The sequence below is a fragment of the Cygnus olor genome, chromosome 4 (genome assembly GCF_009769625.2).
Source record: "Cygnus olor isolate bCygOlo1 chromosome 4, bCygOlo1.pri.v2, whole genome shotgun sequence".
NCBI classification, from domain to species: Eukaryota; Metazoa; Chordata; class Aves; order Anseriformes; family Anatidae; genus Cygnus; species Cygnus olor.
Window position 1 is genome coordinate 19,999,076 of NC_049172.1, and position 24,419 is coordinate 20,023,494.

The window sequence follows — 24,419 nt, forward strand, 5'->3', positions numbered from 1 at the left end:
ATCATCTGAAATGCAAGTCCACAATCCATTTCAGCATTATGCTTCAGTAAACTGCCAACAGCTGAGTTTAATATTGATAGTCTACTTATGTTCTTATTTGCTAAACAATAAATATACAGACCACTTTTTTACTTTCTGACAAAGAAACCAACACATGCATATGAAAAACCTGTTCCTTTAACCTCTATATTCATCTGTCACTTTCCTTTCATCTACACAGAAATAATTCATTTCACTGTAGAATCACTTATTATATGATGTTCTTGAAATGTTATTTGTTTCTTTTGTTCCTGCAGTCTAGCTTATGGAAATATAATTGTATCTCTATCTGAAACATCATTCTTACCTCATCAACACCCTGCACTGCCCATCCAGCTGGCCTCCTTAAAATATGTTGCAGTACTGTAACAAGAGATGAACAAAACAAGAATGAAAGAGAGAGAGTTAGAAAAATGATCTATGCTCATGCAGATCCAAGTCAGGTCCATGTCTAGAGTTTTTAGTTCATCAGAGATGGGGGAATGTCTCATACATGAGGACCATTCTGAGTTAAGTTTAGTCCATTCATAATGGCTGACTATACTGTAGTACTACCCAGAGAGCACATTCTTAAAAGCATACTAAATCCTTTTCATTAAATTCACAGGGCATATTATAGATTTTGGTTTAATAAATCCAATGGCATGTGCTAGCATTCGTAATAAAGCAACCTTTTGCATTGCATCAAAGCATACAACAGTTAATAGGCTGTTTTAATGAGACAAATAACTTCAAGTAATAAAGTTGTTAAAGAAATTCATTGAAAAATGTGTCTTGCTTACCAGGCAGGCATGAATCATCCCACCATGGGTTCCCCTTGTGTTCAGAAAATGCATTTAAGAAGCATGAGTTCACTCTCTCTAATCTTGTCTACTCTAAAGTATTGTAGATGGTCATCACAATGTTGTAAGTGTACCCATGAAATACTGCAACTGGAATTCTCTCCATCATTGAGAGCACAGAAACAGCATCCAAAAACATTTATATAATTTCCTAATGATATAACATTATTATTACTACGATTTACTTCACAGATTTCCCCCAGGCAGGCCAGAGCAAAGAAGTGCAGAGGGGCATCACAAGCGATAGTCCTCAAGCAAGAAAAGAGTAAGTGATGTGCTCCAAACAACCACCTCTTTCAAATCCCAGTTTTAATTATAAGATTACCCTACCTCTTTTTCTGTAGGTCTGGATAATGTTGATGCAGAAAGATCACTTCTGGAATGGAAAAGCAACACCAAATCCTGGCATACCGTCTGTGGCCATTGAGCCATCTATTGATGCTGCTATAATTTTGGAGCATTTCAGCAGTGCACATTTATGTTTGAGAAACCAGTGTCGATTACTTAAATCATTTTAAGAATTCCATTTTATAGATAAAAGGGAATGCAAGAAGTTCAGGTCAGATTTGATGAATTTAAGTTCTGGTGGAAGATTTGGCCTATATTTTTAGTTCAACAGATTTACCCTTCATCTTGTCTGAAGGTTTTATAGTACTGTCAGTGCCACACATGTGACAGCTGTGAGTCAGATTTCTTGAAATAATGAAAAAAGCTTTAATATTAGGAGGATTTTTTTTTTCAGAAAAACTGTTTACAAATACTAATGGTAGCTTGTAAACCTGTACAATGGCCATAGGTCATGTTTTTCAGCTTTTTTTCCTGCAACCACAAGAGACAGAAAAATGTACTTTTTATGTATAAAGGTGACCTTCCTACCCACTCCTATGAATCTGCAGCTGCAGCTCTAAAAGAAATATTCAATACAGAATATTCCGTATAAAAATTAAAAAATAATCAATACAAGACAAGTATGATTTTTGTTTGTCAATATCAACCACATTTATGAGGACACTATGGGTTATTTATTTTACCAATGTTTTTTTACTATGTAGCACCTGGAAACAAACTGAGATGAGTTTCCATTGTATTATGTAGTAATATAAGAGCTCAAAAGCAATTAAAAGAGTTTTAAAAGGAGTCTGTTTCTTGTTTTCAATCAGTGGCTGACAATACTCCAAACTGAAGTTATGCTACCACCTTGGGATTGTTTTCTACTTTTTCCTTGCAGGGATCTGTAACCAAAGTGAATCTACATTTAATTAATGTCACACTGAAATCCTTGTTATGGATAAAAGGGAACACACCACACAGGCATTCAAAATATATTGCTAGCCCAGCTAGTGTTTTAACAGTTTAATGATCCACAATGTCTAATTAACACATAAAAGCTTAATTAATACTACAGAAAGAAAAAAAATTTAATTGTGCAGTGGTTCCCTAGGTTCTTTACCACCAGAGGTATTCCTAGGGCTCATTCACTGCCCCCTGCCCAGCTGTTAAACCAAGCTGCAGCCAGCTCGGACCAAGGCACTGACAAGTGGTGAGACCCTGCACTGCCAGGTTAGGGCAGAGCGTGTCGACTTCTCCTGGTAATGGCAAAAAATCACACTTACTGGGCAAGCACAACTAAATTTATGCTTTAAATGTATGCTCTATTTTGTCTTCTTATCTTTTTTTTTATTATTATTATTATTTTAATTGGACTTGAGCTTTCTAAACAAACACAACCCCAGTAAAGTAAAAAAAATTCGTCATATAAATTTCTAGTACTTGCAGCAGAATGGAAGGACTGAACCATCTATAGAACAGGATAGAAGATAGAACAAAATAAATCTGATTATGATATTTCAAGTTCGAAATATAACGTATATTGCAGAAAACAACAAACCCATGATCTTGTATTGCTGATGTTGATCAGCACCAGCAGCCAGAAGAAAGATTATCCAGTCCATCTTCCCTCCAGAAGGCAGGGCCACTTACATCATGATGTAACCAAGCCCTAAATGTTTCCAGTGAGGGAAGTTCCATTATACCCTTGACTGTCCTCTACCAACTGCTTCATTCTCTTGCTGTAACTCTTGCAGATAACTGCACTGTGCCCAAGCTGGCTTTGAGTCAAACCCTCCAAGACTGAGACAAAATGCTCAGCAACTTTCCAGTGTCTTTCAATGGTTTTGTTGAATATTTATTAGAATACGAAATAGCATAGAGTTCCATAGGCAGGGAACTGTGGGCAAATAGCCCTCCCTGAGCTTGATTTTGTCAGTCTTCATTTGCTACTGTCTCTTAATCTCCCTGTGCTACATGGAAAAGTGGAGCTAAACATATCCACTGACTGTGAACTCTCTGAGATCTACAAATGAAGATGCTAATGTAATCATTTACTATTATTTCTCAGCTGTAGATATATGAATTAAAATATATTTTTTAGATCTATTGAACATACTCTGATAAAAGATATACTAAACCAAGTTCCTTTTCTCACCATGGTGACTGAACATAAGACAAATTAGAGCAAAAGTGCCACCTAGTGACAAAACCCTTGAAACGTTTTAGAATACATCAAAACATTTCTCTTTTTCCCTGAAATTTTAGCTGAACATGCTGTGAAGAATACAGAAGCTTGCTCAGAGCCATACTAATCTTTCTGTATATATGCAGGATACCTTTACTGGAAAGAGGTATACATCCTCTTTCTTTATTTAATTTCTTTTTCATATTTATAGTTGTTTCAGTTGCTATATAAACTCATCCAATATGCACTTTGTACAAGATTGATTCACTGTTCACTACATTTCTCACAAAAAGATAGTTCAGAAAAGTAGCTGCATTCCATGGTCGGCCACAGCTTTATGGCTTCAAGACATCTGCCAAAACAGACAGATCCTAGAAAGTCCAGAAGAGAGAAGCAGCTGTAAGCTGACACACGTTAGTCTTTCTGCTTCTACTCCCTCTCTCTGTCCTCCATGGGAAGCCACTGCACCTCACCATCTCAAGATTATTTCTGCACATTAGTGCAGCACTAATTAAGCATTAATTAAGCACATTTCTGCACCATATCTCATTAATCTTTAAGTCCTGAGGTATGGCCATGAGGAGCAGGAAGGGATGTCTAGGTGCTCCATCATGTTTTCTGTTTCAGGTTCCCAGTATGAACACATTTGGGTTGGTCTTTCATCATCTTGCGTTGATTCTTATTTTGCTTGTTAATTTCGCAATAATAGTTCCTGCTCTCTTCTAGAATATTGTGAAAATTAAAAAACGGTAAGAAGATGCAAAACAAGTTTTACATCTTCACTGCACAACTCTTACTAAACAATTCATTATACCATACAATACTTGTCAGTAACTATAATATATATGTAAATATATATAATACATCTATAAATATCTGTAATAATTTACAATACAAAAACCACAGGAAAATTTAATAATTTACTACTCCAGAAAATGCTTGACTAGGAATGGTCAATATTTCGTCTGCTATTATTGTTCAAAGAGCAAAATTAATGTTGCCCTCTATTTGACATGGAAAAGCATTTTAATATATTATAATGCAAATATTTCACAAATTATATGATCTAGCAATAATTTTCCAAAGAAAACTCCATACACACTGGAAATTAGGCAGGGATTAAGAATCCACATTTTAATTTAACTGAGTGGGTTTTCCTACTATAGAGGCTGCTGCCATGAATTACATTCATTCTTTTTGGTTCCTTAGCTTTCAGCATCTGAGATGCATTTTTCAGCACAGCCAAATAATCCTTTTTCACAAAATAAATAAAGCTTATACTAAAAGCTTATAACAAATTATTCCCTTTAGCCCTTCCGTGGAAGCACAGATCTTGTTGGCCTCTGTACATCTTCACCATTAAGAATTTTTAATTTCTCTGTGCAGAAGCAATGAGAGGCATCATGTCTTCTTCCTAGAAACTAGCTCAGGTCACTTCCAAGACATGTTTCAGTCTCAGACATAAGGCAAAGCAACAGCAATGACTGAAAACACAATGCAACACCAATTTAATGGGAAACTAGTTTTGTCTGGTTTACAATCTTATTAAAATGATTACAAAGAAGGCTATTACAAGCTGAAGAGTCCACTTTAGCAGCTCTGCAGCCTGCCTTATTTTACGATGAACAAATTGCCCTCCAGACTATCTCTACTTGCATAAAGTGTTTCATCTGTGCCTGAATAAGACTATAAATTTCTAAAATGAGGGACCTTATTTGTACAGTCTCGGGGCAGACTAATGCTGCCATTCAGCACATCATCAGTGGTACTTGCCCCTTGCAAGATTTCTGCCAATCTGTTGTGAGATTATGATCTGTATTGATTTTCACTATAACTAAATAGCTGAATATAAGACTCTGCAAGAGGCACTCACCATTAATCTAAACAACAACTAAAGTAACTAAAGCGCATAAACAGAGGCAGATTTAAAGTAGAAGGCCAATTTTTTCTTTAATGAGACTGAGAGACTGAGAGATGTTCTGTGTTTTTTTGTTTGTTTGTTTGTTTGTTTGTTTCCCTAAGGACGGAGATGAGAAGGGGAGAAGGGAGATGAAATAAAGGTGATGAACTGCCTCTCATTTATGGCAAGCTACCTATTGATATCAGAAAGCCTAAGCAAGATAGCACTTATTAACACTGATACATTTCTATGAGTTAAAGTTCTCATTTAATTATATATTACACTGGTGAATAAATGCACAGAAAGGTCACGTGTTACCTTATGAAGTTCCTCTTAAATGAAGTCATAAGAACTACACATAGCTATCACAAACTCACTCATTCTCCACATAAAATCTGTCCCTGTTACTTACTTTTAGCTCTCAGAAATTTGCTGTGGATGAACAGAAAACTGATGCAAAATTTCATTGAAGAATATCTGCTCTAGATTAAAATATATCACAGTAAGATATTTTATCTGGTCAAAAGCTAGCCATGAAGTATACCTGCTGTCTCTGAGACCCCTTATCCCTTCCACAGAAAGAGCTAAGTTTCCTTTGGCAATTTGCTGTCACGAGGTCCATCTCTAAGAAACAAAATATGGAGCTCCAGAGCACTGCAGAGCACAGTTAGTGCTATTCCTCTTCATTACTCCAATAGCTGGAAAATCTCACAGCAGAAAACAAACAAACAAAACAAAATGAAAGAAAAGAAAAAAAAATAAACAAAACAAAGCAAAAAAAAAAACAACTTACAGACTTGCATTTTGTGCACATTTGGAAAAGAAGCTGTTGACAACATCATTATAAGAAAGCATTAAAGGTTATCAGTTTGACATTGCATGTACTCTTTAGCAAAAACAAATTTAGCTCAAGCATTGGCAGATGAGGATTTCAGATGGTCTCTTCAGATGATCTTTAATTGAGAGTTTCAGTCTCTGTTTGCACACTGAAGCATTTCCTTCGTTTCTTCAGCAGATCTTTTCTAGCAGCTTTCACTGCTTCCCCATGAGGACAGAACCACATTTGAATGCCAGAAATGTGGTCGGTTTTTTGTTTGTTTGTTTTGGCTGCATTTATGTTTTCAATTCTTTTCTTACTCATTCCCATTCCCTTATTTAAGTATCTGAGTTTTTGACAACGTCTGAGGATTGCTGACCTTTCAAACCAGGCTTGGATTAAACAGAGCATGAAGACAGTTTTAGCCCCCACCTTTATCTCCCATTCTACTTCTGCATGTTGACGAATGCCTTCTCTCTCCCCCTTGATCTGTTTCTCCTATTGCATGCCAGACTTTGTCTTTTGACCCCCTGAATACCTACAGCCAGCATGGGGGCTCCAAAAGCAGGAGGCCTCCAGCACTGTACACCACTGATTATTCAAGACCATGTCCCTGGGAGTCCACTACGAGGAGAAGGGAAGGCAACACTCTTCTTTCCCTAGATGTGCCTGCAGCACCACCATTCCCTCTAGCCTCTTGTTATATCTAGATTGTTTTCATCCCTGCTTTGAATGTGTATGTTTTAAAAATGAACAACAACAAAAAAAAAGCCCAACACCTTTTGAATACAGCTGTGGCACTGCCTGTCCCAGGAAACACTCTGACCGCAGGGGCTCTTTGTACAGTTAGGTACAATTTTTTGTACCTCTTTTCATTTTTGTTCAGTGTTAGTTGTAAACAAAACATCAAAAAAAATGAAATGCTGAACTCATTTACAGCAGCTTGATGACTATTTTTCCATTCAGTTAACATTCTGAATTTCATAACATCATTTATTCCTAAAGACTCTGCTGCTGTTGACCTCCACAACACACTCACTGTGGTTGTGCGGCAATCACGAATAGAGATTTACAATATATTTTCAGCAATTAAGGTAATGTATATGATTAGAAAACAAGGTCATGAAGTTCACCAAAGACAAAAGCAAAAGAGAAATGTACCTTTCTTTATGATCCAGTATGAAATACTGCTTCTTACAATTAAAAAATAATAATAATAATAATAATTTTTTGACTGCTGTTCCTCATATTAGTGTTAATTTGGGCCATGAAACATATTTGTTACTTGACTAAAAATAAGGAAAAAAAAAAGGAGAGAAAAAGGAGAAAAAGAAACAGGAGAGAGCTGTCTTGACGTTTTTAAGGTGAAACAAAGAAAATTATTCTGTTACTAAGGGAGTTTCTTCAGTTCTCACTGAACCTTTTGACTAGTAATGCCAGGTCAGATTTTCATTGCCTTTTAATAATTTATCTTAATCAACTTTAATGTAAGTTATTTTTGCATAAGAGCAGAAGTTCCTGCCATCACTGAATTAAACTGTAAAACCCTGGCCCCACTGAACAAGTCCCACAGATTATTATATGCTATCAAGGACAAAAGAAATTAATGGTTCACGTCTATTCTTTTTTTTTTAGCCAAATCAATGACGAAAGAGTTTATTTTTACTACTGTTTTTTATTTAGTAACTGTAAAGTTCCTTTATTCTTGCTTTTCTACTTCTTTAATCAAGTCTTTTATGTTTCAAGCTAACAGGAAACACCATTTGAAAAACATTAATACACGTCATCACGTTGCTCCTGGAGTTGTTACTCCATGACATCACTTCGAGCCAGTAGATTACACTCACACTATGTAGTTTTTTCTAGAATCCAGTCTAAATAGTCAACAACTTTTGTATAGACACCCGGCTGCCTGGGGCGAGCGCACCCTTCACCCCAGCTGGTGATGCCCACGAGATACCACACCTCCTCATGCTTGCATGACAGTGGTCCTCCCGAGTCTCCCTGTGTCACAGGAGAAAAAGACAAGAGTACACAAGGAACAGCTCTCATCAGTACTTCTCTCTCAAAGAAAGCCTTGATAAAAATCAGTATCATTCAGTGTTAGCACCAGCATAACTGCCTAGAGTTCAATTACTTTCACTTATAGCTGCTTCAGAGAGTGTTGACGTTTTTCTGTTTATCTAGTAAAATTACTTCTAAATACGTTCCAATCATTGCAAATTATTTCCACTTTCCTTTAAGGTTCAAAACTGTTGCGGTTTTGTTTGTTTGTTTGTTTTTGATTTAGCTACATTCACTGATTTAACACCCAATAAAGACTACCTCAACAAATGAGAAAAGTAGTAAATTTGCCAATGCTTTTTCTTATAACTTTGTTTTTGGTATGTAAATCTCAGTTCTGTACGTGTTATCTTGTTTGACTGACTGTCCTCCCTGGGATAAAACACATTTGTTTTCTTTTCCTATTTCAAATTGATCTTTCTGAACACTGGGTTCTTTAGTATAGCTGTTATGAACTGTTGGGACAACAAGCGTGTTATTTTCTTATAACATCACCTCCGTGTTCTGTTATGCTGTATCAGATAAAGAAAGATTAATTGTCATTAAGGAAAAATTACTTTCCAGCTCCAAGAATTATTATTCCTGAATACTCAATACTGATAATAACAACAGTGCATAAATATAGAACACAACTGTTAAATGTTTAAATTGAAAATATATCTTACTAATCAGACAAAATTTATTTTTATCATAATTAACTCAAAATATTTAAGTTAATAGAATTGCATGAGTTTACTCTCAAGCAGAGAATTTGGCTCACTGACCTCACACTGCTGTGACATTTTCAATTCTTATAATGAACAGACCAGTCTGTTCAAGCTGTCTTTAGCCTTCCATTGCCCTTTTCCAGCACCCTCCCTTCTGGATTATTACGGATAGTGGATGCTTTAAAATAAGCTTCATATCAAGAAATAAAAACATCACATAGGAAATCTGTGTTACTGGAGAAATGTTTTGAAATATTATACTTGCTCTCTATGGATTTCCCATATTTTAAAGGAATGCTGTTTTGTTCCCTAATTGGACGAGAGTGAGAATTTGTACTTTATTCTCTCCTTTATTTGCTCTTCACCATTATTATTTTTTAAGGAAAAGTGATATAATTCTTAGCAAACTAACGAATTTTGCCTCAATACTTAACTTGAAACACAAAGTGGGAAGTTAACTTTGTTCCCTTTGTAGGAGAAACTAGAGAAGGAGTGCTCTTTGTAGGAGACACTAGAGAAGGAGTGCTCTGTCTATACATACGTATACACTCAGAGTTTTTTTTATCTGGAGCCACATAAAGTATATCCCTGAGGATTTCGATGTCACATAAGAAGCATTCTCCATGTAACTTGATTATCAGTGCTTTCAGCAAGCAAAAGTGATATGTTAAACAGCTCTATTTATAAATATATTTTTGTTATGAAAATTAAACGTTATTATGGTATTCAATTATATACATGAACATATGTTTGGAATACATGACTATATATGACTTCTTTCCATTACCTTGCAAGCATCCCTTCCACCTTCATCATAGCCAGCACAGATCACATTGTCATCTATTCTGCGCTTCCGGTATCTTGCCTGGCATTCCTCTTTTGACATTAGGGGAACAGTAACTTTCTGAAGAATATCTTCTACAAGACCTATGCAATAGGTGGTATGATCAGACAAGTGTCCAGTTCTAGCAAAGTAAAAGTTAAAATTAAACTCTAGAAATCTCCATACAGTGACATTGCAAAGTCAGAGGTCAGTTGTTTTTAGTGTGCAATTAGGCAGTCATGATGATGTTTTCCCTTTTTTTGTGTGTGTGTTAATAAACAATGTTGACTGTTTTTGTTTGTTTTTGGAATGTTTTTAAAACATCATGTTACCTCAGTATGACTTACGACCAGGAAAGGTTCAAAAGTCTTGTGTGATTTGCTGTGAATCCCTATATGAGTATCTTTTTCAGAACTCTGAGTCTTGGAGACTGTATTCCTATTAAAGACATTGCTTTGTACTATTGATAATTATTTCTTAGTAATGTATTACAATAGGGTTGCAATACAATAAGATTGTAATACCTCCCAATTTCCAAATCTGTGCTGCTCCATATCCTAGGAGTCTACAGGATGAAGGAATTTCCATGTAGAGCAAATAAAAGTATTTGAGAGCAGCCTTTTTTTTACAAATTAACAGAAGAAATTAGCCCAGACAATATCTGTCAATTTTTTTTACAATTTCACATTGAAATCTAACTCTCAAACAGGAAGGCGTGGAAAAGAGGGAACTCAGTTTAAGCAGTTTTATCTATATATGTAATAACAGACTTTGATAACTAACAGCTATTTGGCAAACCTCCAGGTAAGGTCAGAGTAGTTCAACCATATCTACTATCAAATACTATCAAAACACAAAGGTCATTGTCATTGTCCATAAACAACCTTCAGAATCATAAAAGTAACATACTTCTAACTCTGATTGTTGAAGTGAAGTCATATGAATAAAGTCACATCAAAAACAAGCATGAGTTATGTGCAGACTGTAATTCAAGATCCCACAGTTCACCATTAAATCTATTATCTATATCTCAATATATGAATTATCTATATTATTATTTTATACTATTATCTCTATATCACCTCATAACTTGAAGTATCTTTGTAAGCATAAAAGGTGATGCAAAACTAGCCAACTTGCAGTGCTCATCTACCTACCACAGGAAAGCCTGAGAACACAATGTAGAGAATCAAAGTATAGGAGTACTTATATTCATGTTCGTTGACTCTGATGACTGTTATGGATTCATATAAACAAAGCCATGAGCAAATGCATGTTCTTTGTGTAGATTGTGATCACAATTCCTGGTTTCAAGACTCAAGAGCATATTTTGGGAGGTGTGGTTTTGTTTGTTTGTTTGTTTGTTTAAACACAATGAATTTTTGCAAATAAAAGAGCACACTTTAAATATTTATCTGTACCTCCTTCCTTTCTGTAACCCCATCCAATTACCCAACAGTCAGTATAAAGCATGTTAGCTTCCTCTTTCGATGGCAGGCAAATAGGTAGTTGAAGATCTAAAATACAATTTAAAATATTAGTTTGGCTAGTAGAGACAGCTACAATATTAAGGTTTTATAGGAATCTACATAGCCCTTGAAGACAGCCTACATGTTATGCTTTGTACCTTATAGTAGATATCTCCCCAGTCATGTGAATAAAAGCCACACATTTTCTTTTCAACTCCAACAGAATGAAACCCAGTAATTGCATATTAAGGGAAACAATCCCAGTTTTCATGAACTGCCACACCAAAACCAGCCTATATCATCCTGCACATTTTCAGAATACCTCTGAAATACACCACATACCAGTAAAATTCATAGGCTTGTCAAGTTTCAGTAAAGCAATGTCATATCCAGTCTGGGCATATGTATACTGAGGGTGAATAATAATCTCTTCCACTTTGAAGAAAGGTGTATCCTCTTTTATTTCTGATTGTTTTAAAATACCAGCATAAACACGCCAAATGTTGGGATTCTGACGACTGAGGAAAAAAGGCAAACAGTCAGTCTGTGGTGCAAAGATTTACACTTATTCAGAGTTTGTGTGCAGGTGCCAACATCCTCTGTCCCTCCCAAGTATAAAGTGAACAGCACTGAGGTCACTCTTCCCGTTTGTATTTTCACACTCTCAAACCTAAAAAGAGGTTTGTCTTCCACTTCCATTCCTTCCACTTCTCATTTCTTTTGTTCCATTTTCTAGTTATATTTTCATCCCCACATCAGTCTCCCCTCTCTTTTATGTTTGGAATCTCAGTGTCCTGATCCTTTTTCACACTCCTTCCCCTTTTGCCTTCTTTCATTTTCTCTTTTCTTCTTCTCCTATTATTTTTACCTTCAAGGGCCTAATGCAAGCCCTGAAGAAGTAAATGAGATTCTTTCCATTCATTCCAGTACAACAGCTTTTGTAGTAACCAAAATAGGACTGTAAATACAAATTCAAGTAGAGTCTAGTCAGACACTGCAATGAATGTAAATAGAGATTAGAAAATGCAATACCATAGACCTATATGAAAAGTTCCAGTTAATCTTTATGACTTCAACTTTACTTTGAGTACATTTAAGGGATATTTCATTGTGATATTCTCTCATTAAGGCAACATAAAAATTTTAGTACATGCTTTGAAGAAAATGAAAAACCTGTCTTAAATGAATTTTTCAAAATTTTTGAAGATTTCATTCATTTATTTATTCTTAAATATCAGTTGGCTTTAATAGTTTCTAATGAACACAGTCCATATTTTTAATTTTAAAATGTAACTTTTCCCCTTGCCTTTTGTAGTACTGGTAGCTTCTACAACATTCGATAGCAGGTAGAGAATGATATTCTACATACAGGGTTTTTCAGAGTCTTTAGGGCACTTAACCACTTTTATAAGGTTTGTCACTGGAAGCCAAATGTTGGCAACATTACTACATGCTGAAATAAGAAGGGTTAAAGTATGACACTGCTTGACTAAAAGTGCGTGATTTCAGCCCATGTTGCTGGGCCAATGCTCTCTTATTTGAAGCATTTTATCTGTTACCCGTGCCCTTTTTCCCATCACACAGAATCAATATACAGCCAGCCTTACAACTTTCACTCTGTAAATGACAGGACAACCTGCTTTACAGGTGGTGAACATCTAACAAGGGAAATGGTGATTAAATCAGCTCTTCACAACACAAGTGGTTTCATGACCCAGATATGATGGCAATTTTGTGGTCATGAACAACACTTACTATATGTGTTTGTGCAAATTAGCCTTTATCCTCTAAGTATTCAATGCTCTAAATATTTTCCTTACAGGTGAAATCTCTACTAAAATCAGAGTGTTGATTGACAGATTGATAAAAATAGAAAAGAGAAAATTAACCAAAACCAGCACAATTAGTATTTGGATGCTTCAGAGAAAGGTAGCTCTTGTACTAGAAGCAACATAAGTGGACCCCTAGAGGTTAACGTGTGTCCTGGCCTTTGCTGAGCACCCTGCTGCTGAAGGTATCAGATTGGTACTATTCCCTATGTGCCACAAAGAAATCTCTGAGATAATTATTTCAAGTATGTGAAATGGAATACTTAACAACAGATTTTCCTTGGTGAAGCTTGAAAATGTCTATGTTACTGTAGGTATCTGGTGTCTGTTTAGAATTCCATCTCCTAGATGCATTAAAACAATTTAGCATTAGTAGCACAATACTATGTTATGAAGGGTGAAGTGTGGTGTACCAATTATGTTAAGAATATGAATTGTCTACCTTAAAAGTTCATATTTTGGTTACATCAAAATACTTTATTCTATTCTAGTCATTTTTGTCACGCAGATTTATTTTTCTGAAAGGTGGATCTCAATTTATCTCACATTCTGGATGAAATTTTCATTTTCAAATTTACATTTAGGACTCACCTCATGAAACAGTGAGCAGCTGTAAGAATCCACTGGTTACTGATGATAGAGCCCCCACAGTGATGTCTCCGACGAAACAATTTCACATGCAAGCTTACTTGCCACGGCCATTCACCAGGGGAAGCGTCTGTCCCTCCAACTATCCTAATAGTTCTTGCAGAATGCTGCATGCATACTACAGAAATAATTGGAAACTGTGCTTAAGAATAATTTTCACTTGCCCATGAAAAATGAAGATGAGACTATTGCTGACCTGCGAATAGGGACTGATCTTCTGCAAAGGTGATACATAAGACATTCTAATCCCTTTACAATTTTTGATCATAAAGTCCAATTTAACCAAGTTCACAATGCCACTGTCTGTGTTTACAGTGTGCAGGCTGGGCATAATTAACTTTTTCAGAACGCTCTTTAACTTCACAAGGTGTCTCATTAACATTTCAATTCAACCAATTTTCAGAAAGAAAAATAAAATATGGAGGCTTAGGCTTTCTGCACAAAAATCAGTTAAACAATGTCTCTCTTAAATGAAAGCTTTACTTACCAGTACTGGCCTTTTTTTTACATAATCTTAGTGAGTATCCAGAGATCCTTCCTGGCCCATGTTGTATTTCCACTGGAGATCCATTTGAGGACATTCTTAGATGACACTCACATTTTCTGACAATAAATTAATGCAAAGATTCAGTTTGTACTTCTTACACAGAACACATCCATTATATCCCCTCCCTAAGTTTGTGGAAGGATTCTTTCAGAAATCTTTAAACATTTTTTTAAATGTATCTTACCTTTCCACATTGCATGAATCTTTGAGGGGAAAGTAGGTAAAAAATTGGCAGCGGATCATGTCTGTGCAAACCTGCTGACAGGCTTTGTGTCCTTTTGTATAAGTGACATTGAGTTCATCTCCCAAAAAATTCATATGCACATAAGTGCGAGAATTGCAGGCTGTAAAAATGAGTGTGTTCCAAGCATCAATATGTCTATTAATTTCATTAATTCAAAATTCATACTCTTATTTATTTATTTTTTATTTATTATTTATTATTTACCAGGAAAGTATCTTCTGCAATTTAGGAGACCAAAGCCCGATATTGCATTTTCTCGTAACGTAAGCGCCTCTGGTGTTCCACTTGTTGAGGTCATCAGAAGGCAAAGATTTCTGAAATGAAAAAAAAATTAAAATAACTGAATCTGTTCTCACATCCTAAAATTGATATTTTAGGTTAAGGTAAGGGATGGTTCTTTCTTAAATGTGCTTTCCACCTCTGATTTCTGTTGACTGTAGTTTTTTAATTCCTCTCACTACCGGATATGAAAGTAGGAATTTCAATCTGTAAAAAGAAACACTTTCAAAACTGTTAATTCCATCCAACATCTTTTTGAGTAAATGACTTAATACAGATAGGAAACCAGATGCCTCTTTACAATTCATAAAACTCAGCTTTAAGTCATTAAAGCAATCCCAGATATGCAGCTACAGTACAAGATCCCCTGTCACACTAGAGAACAGATGAAATGCTGACAGGAAACTATAAATGTACGAATACAACGCATAAAAAAGCTGTGTTTTACTGAAAGTAACCCCTTAACAAGAATTTCCATAAATATAATAAAATGGTTATAAAAGGCTGAGGTTTGTTGTTTTTTTCATGGTTTTGTTCTTGTTTTTTTGTTGTTGTGGTGGTGCTTGTTTTTAATATTTACTTAGAGAATTAAAAGTTCTCATATTCACCTTTGGGATGCTATTTGCCATTCCTTGGTGAAAAACGTAAAGAACAGGCAGTTTGGAAAATAAGTACAAATAGTCTGGCAGACAGAGGTATCGGGAGTGAAAAAACTTGTAACATTCATTCCTGAAAATTCTTGATGTTCAAAAAGGTCCGTTTTACAATCTGTATAAAAGAAGAACAGAGTATCAAAATTCCAATGATTTTCTATCATCAGAATATTAAGGTTTACAGATCATTCATTTGTATTTTTATTCACAGTTTCCCTCCTTTGTGACTGATAAAATGAAAAGAAGTGAAAAAGAAAAAAAAAAAAGCAGTAAAAGCGAGAGGCAGATCTTAATGTGACTCCTGATCATTTGATGAGTTTAAAAAAAAAAAAAAAAAGTACATAAAAAATACAGGACATTAATTACACAATAGAAACACACAAAACAACAACAACAACACTTAAAAAAAAAAGGAGTAGAAAATAAGGGTTAATAAATTCTGATAATTAGTAGGTAAGACCCCCTGTTAAAAACTAAATAGAGTTCAGGAGAGCAAACAGCTTTTTGAGGAAATGATATTCAAAGCAGAAATATGGATTTTAGGGACACAAACCCATGAACCTTCAATGGCCTCAAAGAAGGCACTTTGCAAAAGGCAGAATGTAAGACAAATTACTATGGACAAGTAATAGCATGAGTGCATAAGGACAAAATCAGAAAGGCAAAGGCACAAAATGAAAGGCCAAGCAGCAAGGAACAAATTCTCAAAAGAAAAATATTTATTCAGTTCCAAACAATTAGCATTAGGAAAGGAGCTGGGGTTCTGCTCAGGGAAGAAGTAAAGTTAATGACAGAGGACACAAGAAAAGATTAAGAACTGCCTCTCTCTTCATGGAAACAAACTGCAGTTAGATGGTCAACAACATTAGCATTACTGAGCAGAGGGAAGAGGACATGGTAGAACAGGAAATAGAGAAATCCCATAATAATGATGATTTCAGTGTTCTTAGAATCTGATTGAAGGAATCTCAAAGTTTCTTGGTAGAATTTAGTTTTTGGTATTCACAGAGGATAGCTGTGATTCCCAACGCTTTGAAAGGGGAAGTACAGCATCTGTATTTAAAATGATGAAGCTGGAACATAAACAATGTAGGATTAGTCAGCCTAAATAGTAATGAAAAGGTAGAACAAATATTCAAGTAAATCCATATCAGATATTTACAACACAAGACAGAAGATGACACTGAAATTTACAAATATATTTGACAAACCTCTATCTGAACAGGTAGAATTGATCTGTCTTGGATTAGGACAAATGACCTCTTTAGATGACCTTGTTATCCAACAGTACTGTCTAGGCTTCTATGATTTCATGATTTATTTCTTCTCTCTCCCTTCCTCTTGCCTTTCTTGCAAGACAGAAAAAGCAAGAAAAGACAGGTAGAAACGAGGCTGAACTTCACATGCATTCAGAAATTCTGATTTCATTTATGATAGATCATTAATGTCATGTCACCACTGTCATAAACCGTAAATATCCTTGACGAAGTCTCAAGCGTCTGTTGACTTTATCTTAATAACATATTGTTTGTCCATATGCTACAGTCCTCTGATTCTTCTCAAAGTCTATCAGCAGGACTCTCCAGAGTACTGTGATTTTTCTCCTAACAATGAATCTATCTCCCTAGTTTCTCCTAATGGAGCAATTTGTAAAATAATCTTCCTTCCATCCTTTCTTAGAGAGAGAGAGAATAGCCAAATTTTCTTCTCTTTACAAACCTTTTTTCTTCCTTTTATATTCTTCATACTTCATTTTTCTGTAAGTGCACTCATTCTTAAGATCTGAATCAACTACTTTTTCAATAATTTCCAAAGATTATTCCTCCAGTAGGACTGAAAGAGTCTGAATAAAACACGTTGATATAGAAAGAAAAATTCAACAAGTCTAGGAAATACAAAAAGTGATTTGTATGGGAAAACTACATTAACTGTGAACTAAAATAAGGCTACCTGGAAGTATAATGTCATCATTGTTCAGAAGGGAAAATACCAGACAGTAGGATAAGGTGGAGGTAGAATTAAAACAAACAAAATGAACCGAAGATGTTTTGATTAAGAATCAGAAGATATAATTCATACAGTCTGATCTTGTACTCCTAAGAGTTTTGCCTGAGTAATGATTACAAGAAGTAGCACAGACAGTGCTTTTATCAAAACCACCTGCAGAACACAGTGTTCCTTCATATTAGGCAGTTGTATGAGAAAACTGCAAGTCTTCATTAGAAACTTCTAAGCACATATATGGTATACCAACAGAATTTAGAAGGATTTATATTCCTCTTGTTCTCGACTTTGATGGGATTTTATCTTTCATTTTTGTATCTATGATGCAAAGATAAAATGCAGTTTCATCAGGCTAATCTAGTGAAAGAATTCTTCAATCTCCAAAGCAGACAACTGTTTTTGCAATGCATAATAATAAAATGGAAAAAAAATAATTATTTAAAAACTCTTTTGTTCCTGAGAGTACTAACTGTAACTCCAAGAATAAGTTAATATTGTAATTCTTTTTGAAATGAAACGTTGATCATGTCAGAGATAGACTGCACCTCATCATCCATAACACTTGAATCTAAACTGAATCAACAGAGATTTTTAGTTACCTATTTCAGAAAGCTGACATGGCTTTAAGGAGAATCCAGACACAACCTCATCAAGCACCCTTATGCTGGTTGGAGTTCCTAACCTGGTATGTTTCAAGAAGCATTTTTCACTGAGTGATAAAGAATAAAGAAAGAAGTAAGACAACAGATCATCTTCCTTAGTCTACATCAATCTTCTGGTTCCATAATTCCTACCGTGGGCCAGAGCAACCTCCAGTATCCATAAAAACCTTCAAATGAGGAACAGATCCAACTGAACAATGTTTAACTTGTAAAACTGAGCAGGCTAACAGCTCAAAAATAGTCCAAGTACAAATGAATGTCTCTGGTTGCACTGATGATGCTATTTTCAGTAAGCAATAAACAGAGCAAGATTTAACTGAGCAATAATGCTGCACACCTACTAATATAGTTTGCATTTGAATATCTCCAGGGATTTTTTTTTCAGTGCTATGATAATCAAGTTTGTCTTTCTCACCAATGGACAGATGAAAGCTAACTTACTGCGGATATTTTCCTACCTGTAAGTTTGATTAAACATTACAAGGATTAGCAGTCAAGGAAAAAAATATATTTCCTTGAATAAATTCACCCTAGACTGCTCTGATATTGTTGTTGACATTTTGTTGACTAAAGCACAGCACTGACCAAGAAAAGGGATCAAACCTGTATTTACCGAAAGCTTGCATTGTGAAATGTTTTTGAGGCATATGTAAAAAAATGACAGTGGTCATCATTGGTGCATCTTTTTTGACACTGTTGATAACTCTCAGCCACAGTAACATCATAATTTTCCCCTTCCATATCCAGACCTATGTGGACATCTGGGCTGCAAGCTGTGGAAAAAGAAAGAGACAAAGTTCTGAAAGCATTCTTCTACTCTCTCTTTTTTTTTTTTCCCAAACTGCCCAAAAGATAGCAGTTTATATGGCAAAGCCCTTGTAATCCTAACATCACTTCCTGTGCTCACTTCAGCTACATCACACTTCATATATGCTTCTAGTAACAAAATCAGAAGTGTAGGCATAACAGATCACCACATGGCAGAGGAAAAACTGACAGACTTTGACATTGCCTCTACCTACACCAAGATCATGATGAAGTTAATCATGCAAGAACTCAGGATTAATACTAAAACACATACTTTTCTATTTCCAAATTTATATGGCAGTTCAAAACTCCAAATATATCCTCATAAGCAACAGTCATCTCCCATTTGAGCCAAAAGATTCAATTTACACTGCATAAAGGGAGAATTTTGACCATGGAGTTTGACATAGCTTTTGCCCCCACAGGATGCAGGTTTCACCTCTGGGTCAGTAGGGTCTTTTCACAGAACACATGAGTAAGGCATACCCTGGTGGGGTTTTTAAACAGGATGGGGCACGAAAAGGCTTTTAAAAGTCCTGAATGCTCTGAAAGGCACGTTCCAGTCAGAAGCAAACACAACTGATCTATCAATAAGCTGCAATGGCGAACTTGCATCAAGTAGGACCCATTTAGCTCTTTAAATTAATCTTTACGACTGGAGGTATCAGTTATATATCTGCCTCTAGCAAATGAAACCGTGACAGCAGGAGCTCCCGCTCCCCCTTTCTGTGGAGCCTTAGCAGTGAATAGCTGAAAACAGTGGAAGATTTTTAAGTCATGTATGAAAGAGATAAAGCAAAAGACATAGAAGTCACTGCTTGGTTGCTTCCTAACTCAGTTCCTGTTTTCAAAATGCTAAATTTCTAACATATCTGCTACATGATAAAATTCATACATGTGAATAGCTATATCTTACCACTAATTTTGATGTTACATTGTTTTAAAGAATGTCCAGAAACAGCTCCTTCCATATCCACTTTTGGCAACATTTCAGTATCACTGTCTTTTAAGTAGCAGGAAAACCTGTGTTTTAAAATGCAGCAATTCACAGTTTTGCAGTATAACACAGTCCTTCCTAAAAGTTTCTCAGGTGAAATGCAGGTTGATTATTGTTCCTCAACATGAAAATGAAGACAATAAATGCAATTTAGAGAAAGACAGGGTAGAACTGCAGCTGCTCTGTTGGCACTGTCACGCTTGGTGGCAGATGAAAATATGTGGTATATATGGAAGCTCCAAAAGGTCTCCTTCAAGCAAGAAGCACAGCCCTGTTCCACCACTTGTAACTGGGTTAGGAGGAAAGAAACACACTGGGCACAGAGAGGGAAGGCAGCCTCATCTCAGGCTATTGACACTAAATCAAGAGAAAAATATTCTAAAGAGAATGAATGGGGGAGAGGGGTGCAATAGAGGGGATCACTGGAGACATAAAATTGGTCATATTGTCCCTCAGCAATAAATAAGTGGCACAGAGGAAGGAGTGCACTGCTGGTGCTATTTCCTTGGAAGGATTGGTATGTGAGTGTGAAAGATTAGCTGTTGCCAAATTTAATCTTCCAAAGTTCAGCAAATACTCTTCTAGATTATCATTTTTAAAGATGCATGGCATTGTCTTCCCCGGCAACCTTGTAGCCTTCTCTGCATGCCTGTGTTCTGTCAAAATGTTACTGAGCTCCTAACATTATCACAGGACACCAGCAAAATCCACAAGAATACGAGCATTTTACCTCTTTGCAGGATCTTTAGTCCATGTCACTGGCAAGTATGTGAAGAGCAGACAGGTAGGATGGTAAGTACACACTATTTGACAGTAATTGGCACTTGGTGTGAAAACTGTGGAGAGGTCTCCTCCTTGGAAGTATGTATTTTCATAGATCTGAGTCACACATTCTGATATAGAATAACAAAATATGTAAATTATTAGAGATAGGAGTATGGACAGTTAATCAGTAGAGGGTGAAGCCACTGCCCCTTCTTGACATTGACCATGCTTTTGACTCCTTTGGCAGGAGAAGAGGGCAAGGCGGGCGAGTAGAACCATTCCTCTGAGAGTCTCATCCTTGCTCTCCAGCCTGGTAGAAATAAAACTCTCTGGGGTCTCTCTGTCCTCTCTCACACCCCACACCCAAGGCTGGAGCAGGGCAGCTTGAGCAGTGACAGAAGCCCTAGCAGCAGGGTCAGCCATGAGGCCATGAGGTAAGTGCCACTCATGGCAGATCTCAGGAGCAGCAGAAGCATCTTCCAAGGCAGTTCAGTATAAAGAACCATTAAAAGGAAAACCAGGAGGATGTACAGAGACCAAAGAGAGTTAGAAACTTGTATGTGAAGATTGTCCTACTGCTGAGTGATGCTCTGAGGCCAGATTCACAGTCAGTGCCACTGTGTTTATCTTCGATGGCTCACAGTGTTTTAGATACTTCCAGCTTCCTTACAATCTGCCTCAAACCCAATCTGACTTGCTTCTTAACAACAACAACAAAAGTACTGATCCAGGAGCAATATCTCAAGAATCTCCTAGAATACAAATAAACTGGATTACCACCTCAGATCTTCAGGAATTCATCAATCCCATATTGAATTCTCTAATAAAATCCACTCGCTGCACAGCCATGTGACTGGAATGAAAGTACATAAGTGGCAACCCCTTCCCTTCTTTCCAAATTAAGGAATTTGTCAGATCTCCTTGTTAAAATATCCAGAATAATAATAAATAAATATCCAGAATTTTCTGGTGTAGATATTTTCATGACCTTTATTTAAAAACTGGTATTTATTATTATTTTTATAGAATTTCTTTGCCCAACTTTGCCACTAACAGAAAAGCATTTTCTATTACTCAGATAACTTTAAATTATTTATGAAGTAAAATGAAAAGACTATTGAAATTATCTGATGTATCAGAAATTTTGGATCTTATTTACCATCTATTAATGTAAACTAGTACGCCCTAAAAAATAAAATAAAAAAATAAAAAAAAATCATGGAGTTTAATATTATGTTTGACTTTTAATACCACATAAAACTATGCCAGCTCTGAATACCTTGGTTTAATAAAGATATTTATCTCCTGAGCCTCAGAAATGTTCCAAGATTTCAGTTCTACTGAGATTTTAATCCGGGTAAAATATTTCTGAAATAATAGTACATTTGTCAAAGAGATTTTGCTAAAAAGCTGCATTACCTCATTGTCCTCTGAGAAAACAGCTAGTACATTACTGAATGTAAATCTGTGTTAGGCCTTAGTTATAATTTATCAGCACAGGGAACTTCAGGGAAGTGCAAAGCAATTTTTGTAGTTTGACTTTTGCTAACCAAAGTAAATCATTAACATTGAAAAACACACACAGTCATCATGCACCCCAGCACCAACACAAATCACTGCCAGCTTTACAGGGCACTAATTTGTGCAGGGAGGAAGCAGCTCCCTTCCTAATTGGCTGCCCATGTTGTTAGCTTTGCTGTTGGGTGTACAGCACTTTCTGAAGATCGTATTGATTTCACAGAGAAGAGCCGGATACAGCCTTGGTCTGACAGAAAACTGCCTGTAGTATGGTCCCAGGTGCACTGGGCAAGGTGAAAACCTTTGGGGGGGTTGGAAGAAAAATGTCAGTAAAGCCCATTAGAAACTTCAATCCCTATCACAGGGATGGAAAAATTAATTAGAAACTTCCATCCTCCGTGAGTCACCCAAAATTAATTGAGCGCAACCCCACTCTCTCAGGACCAGGCTGCACTTAGGACTGTGTGCCCCCCCACCAAAATCATGCTGCTCTGTAGCTCTACTCACTCTGCATAAAAATGTTTAGGCCATTTGAATATTACTCTTTTTAATCTCCCCTTCCAGATGAGCTACATTACTCTGTGTACCTGTCTTAGGAATTATATATTGACTTACCACCGTAAACTGAAGCAAGTAAGAAAATGAAATAAAAAGTCTGATAAATCCAAATCATCCTAAAAAACACAAAATTATTCTTAGGATATTTTTAATAGATGGTGCATATTTAGCTTTATAAAGTACCCCAATGCATATCATGTGTAATCTTATGCTATTGATTCAAAATTATATGCAGTTACAGCATAAATGCAGTCACACACAAGAGCAACAAAGGTTTAGTCCTTTACTTATGGTTGCAAGAAGCAGTAAAGCTTATAAGTGCTTGGAGAATTTCTGCTTTGTTTCACATCAGCATATTTATTCTTACTTAGACCGAGAGCAAAATTCCATCAGAATATCATTAATCCTGACTCTGTCCTGGTAGTTAAATGGATATTATTATCAATGCAATAAACAAATGACTCACGCTCACCACTTCTGGCACATGTTATAGGGATTTTAAATTTATTTCTATATTCTTTTTTTTACATGCTAAACATAAGCTGAGAAAGACTCAAATCAGCCACACAACATAATCCACAAATAGACCAATATACACTGCATTGTTGTTACGAAAACCTTTCAATGAATATCAATTGCAGGTGTTACATACCTGAATATACGGTAGGTCTGGATGAACGGATAAGGTTTATGTTCCACTGGGAAAAAAAAAAAAAAAAACAGTTTGTGTTAAATATTACTGTGCCTGCAATACTAACTTCTCTTTAACGTTGAACTTTGAATGCGTGCTCATTCTGTCAATATTGTTACTGACCTTGGGCTGCATTTTCAGAGTGCGTATAACCAGCACTGCACTGAAATCAAAGTGCAGGGTTAACACCATCTAAGCCTTTGCCTCTTGATGACATTTTTAAATAAAAGGTTTGGAGCAGCCAGCCTCTGCTATTACCACAAGAACCAACATAAAAAAAGAAAATGAGATTCATGCTTATAACAGTATTAATCTCAGGAGTAAATCCTGAGCTAACAGGGAATATTGGTGTGAGATCAGTATGAATGGCGTCTCAGGTCCGTGTAAATGACACCACTAGGAAACAAATGAAACCAAGGGGAGACCCATCATCTGTGTTTTCTTACTATTATACCATTTTCATCAGGCATTCCCTTGGCAAACAGCATATCCTTTAGCTATGTATTCTGTGCTGTTTTCCCTAACATCATTTCATGTTCTTATTCCTCTGCAGAAATTATTCTGTATGCATCTTCCAGATAGTTTTACTGTGGCCCTTGCTACACTCCTTTTCTCTTTTGTTGTTAGATGCAGCTCACAATATCTTCAGTTTGCCAGAAGCCAGAAAAAAAAAAAAAACACTGCTTGCATAGATATGAAATGTAAGTGCACCAACAAGCAGTCAAACTTAATTTAAAGCTGATCTAAATCACCGGTTTTGATTTCCAGCATTCTTTTTAACTTGTGTGACAAAGGGAAATAAATTTCCAATTAAAAAATAAATAAAAAACATGTATCATTTCAAAGTGAAATTGCCGAAGGGAAAACCTTTTCCATGTTTTTCCTCTTTTCTTTTAGACTGAATATGCTAGCAAGACAGATAAATATGTTCGAGTCAAAAAGAGTCCAGATCAAAACATTTCAGCCAACTGTGATCGTTTTGAGCATGCTGATGGTTGAAATGATTTTCTTATGACCGATGTATCAGTGAGGCCTCTAAGT

General features: G+C 36.0%; 1 protein-coding gene across 1 annotated transcript; it reads right to left on the reverse strand.

Moving 5' to 3' along the window:
* Positions 1-346: 346 nt before the first annotated feature.
* Positions 347-22,802, reverse strand: LOC121070063 (coagulation factor XI-like). The gene is made up of 16 exons (XM_040556674.1): positions 22,745-22,802; positions 20,577-20,739; positions 19,766-19,872; positions 18,656-18,815; positions 17,980-18,089; positions 15,332-15,491; positions 14,649-14,758; positions 14,385-14,544; positions 14,141-14,256; positions 13,597-13,771; positions 11,519-11,694; positions 11,129-11,224; positions 9,672-9,811; positions 7,961-8,117; positions 5,841-5,920; positions 347-402 (listed from the first exon to the last, which is right to left on the reverse strand). The coding sequence occupies exons 1-14, from the start codon at positions 22,800-22,802 to the stop codon at positions 7,962-7,964; spliced, it is 1,887 nt and encodes a 628-aa protein (XP_040412608.1). The 3' UTR covers positions 347-402; positions 5,841-5,920; position 7,961.
* Positions 22,803-24,419: the final 1,617 nt, after the last annotated feature.

What these genes read in the sequence shown, in the direction of transcription:
- LOC121070063 (XM_040556674.1), bottom strand. Translation starts at nt 22,802, where the DNA reads ATGATTTGGATTTATCAGACTTTTTATTTCATTTTCTTACTTGCTTCA. An exon ending in ACTAAAGATCCTGCAAAGAG is followed by an intron (nt 19,873 to 20,576) that starts GTAAAATGCTCG and finishes TTTAAAACACAG; the next exon opens with GTTTTCCTGCTACTTAAAAG. An exon ending in ATGTAACATCAAAATTAGTG is followed by an intron (nt 18,816 to 19,765) that starts GTAAGATATAGC and finishes CTTTTTCCACAG; the next exon opens with CTTGCAGCCCAGATGTCCAC.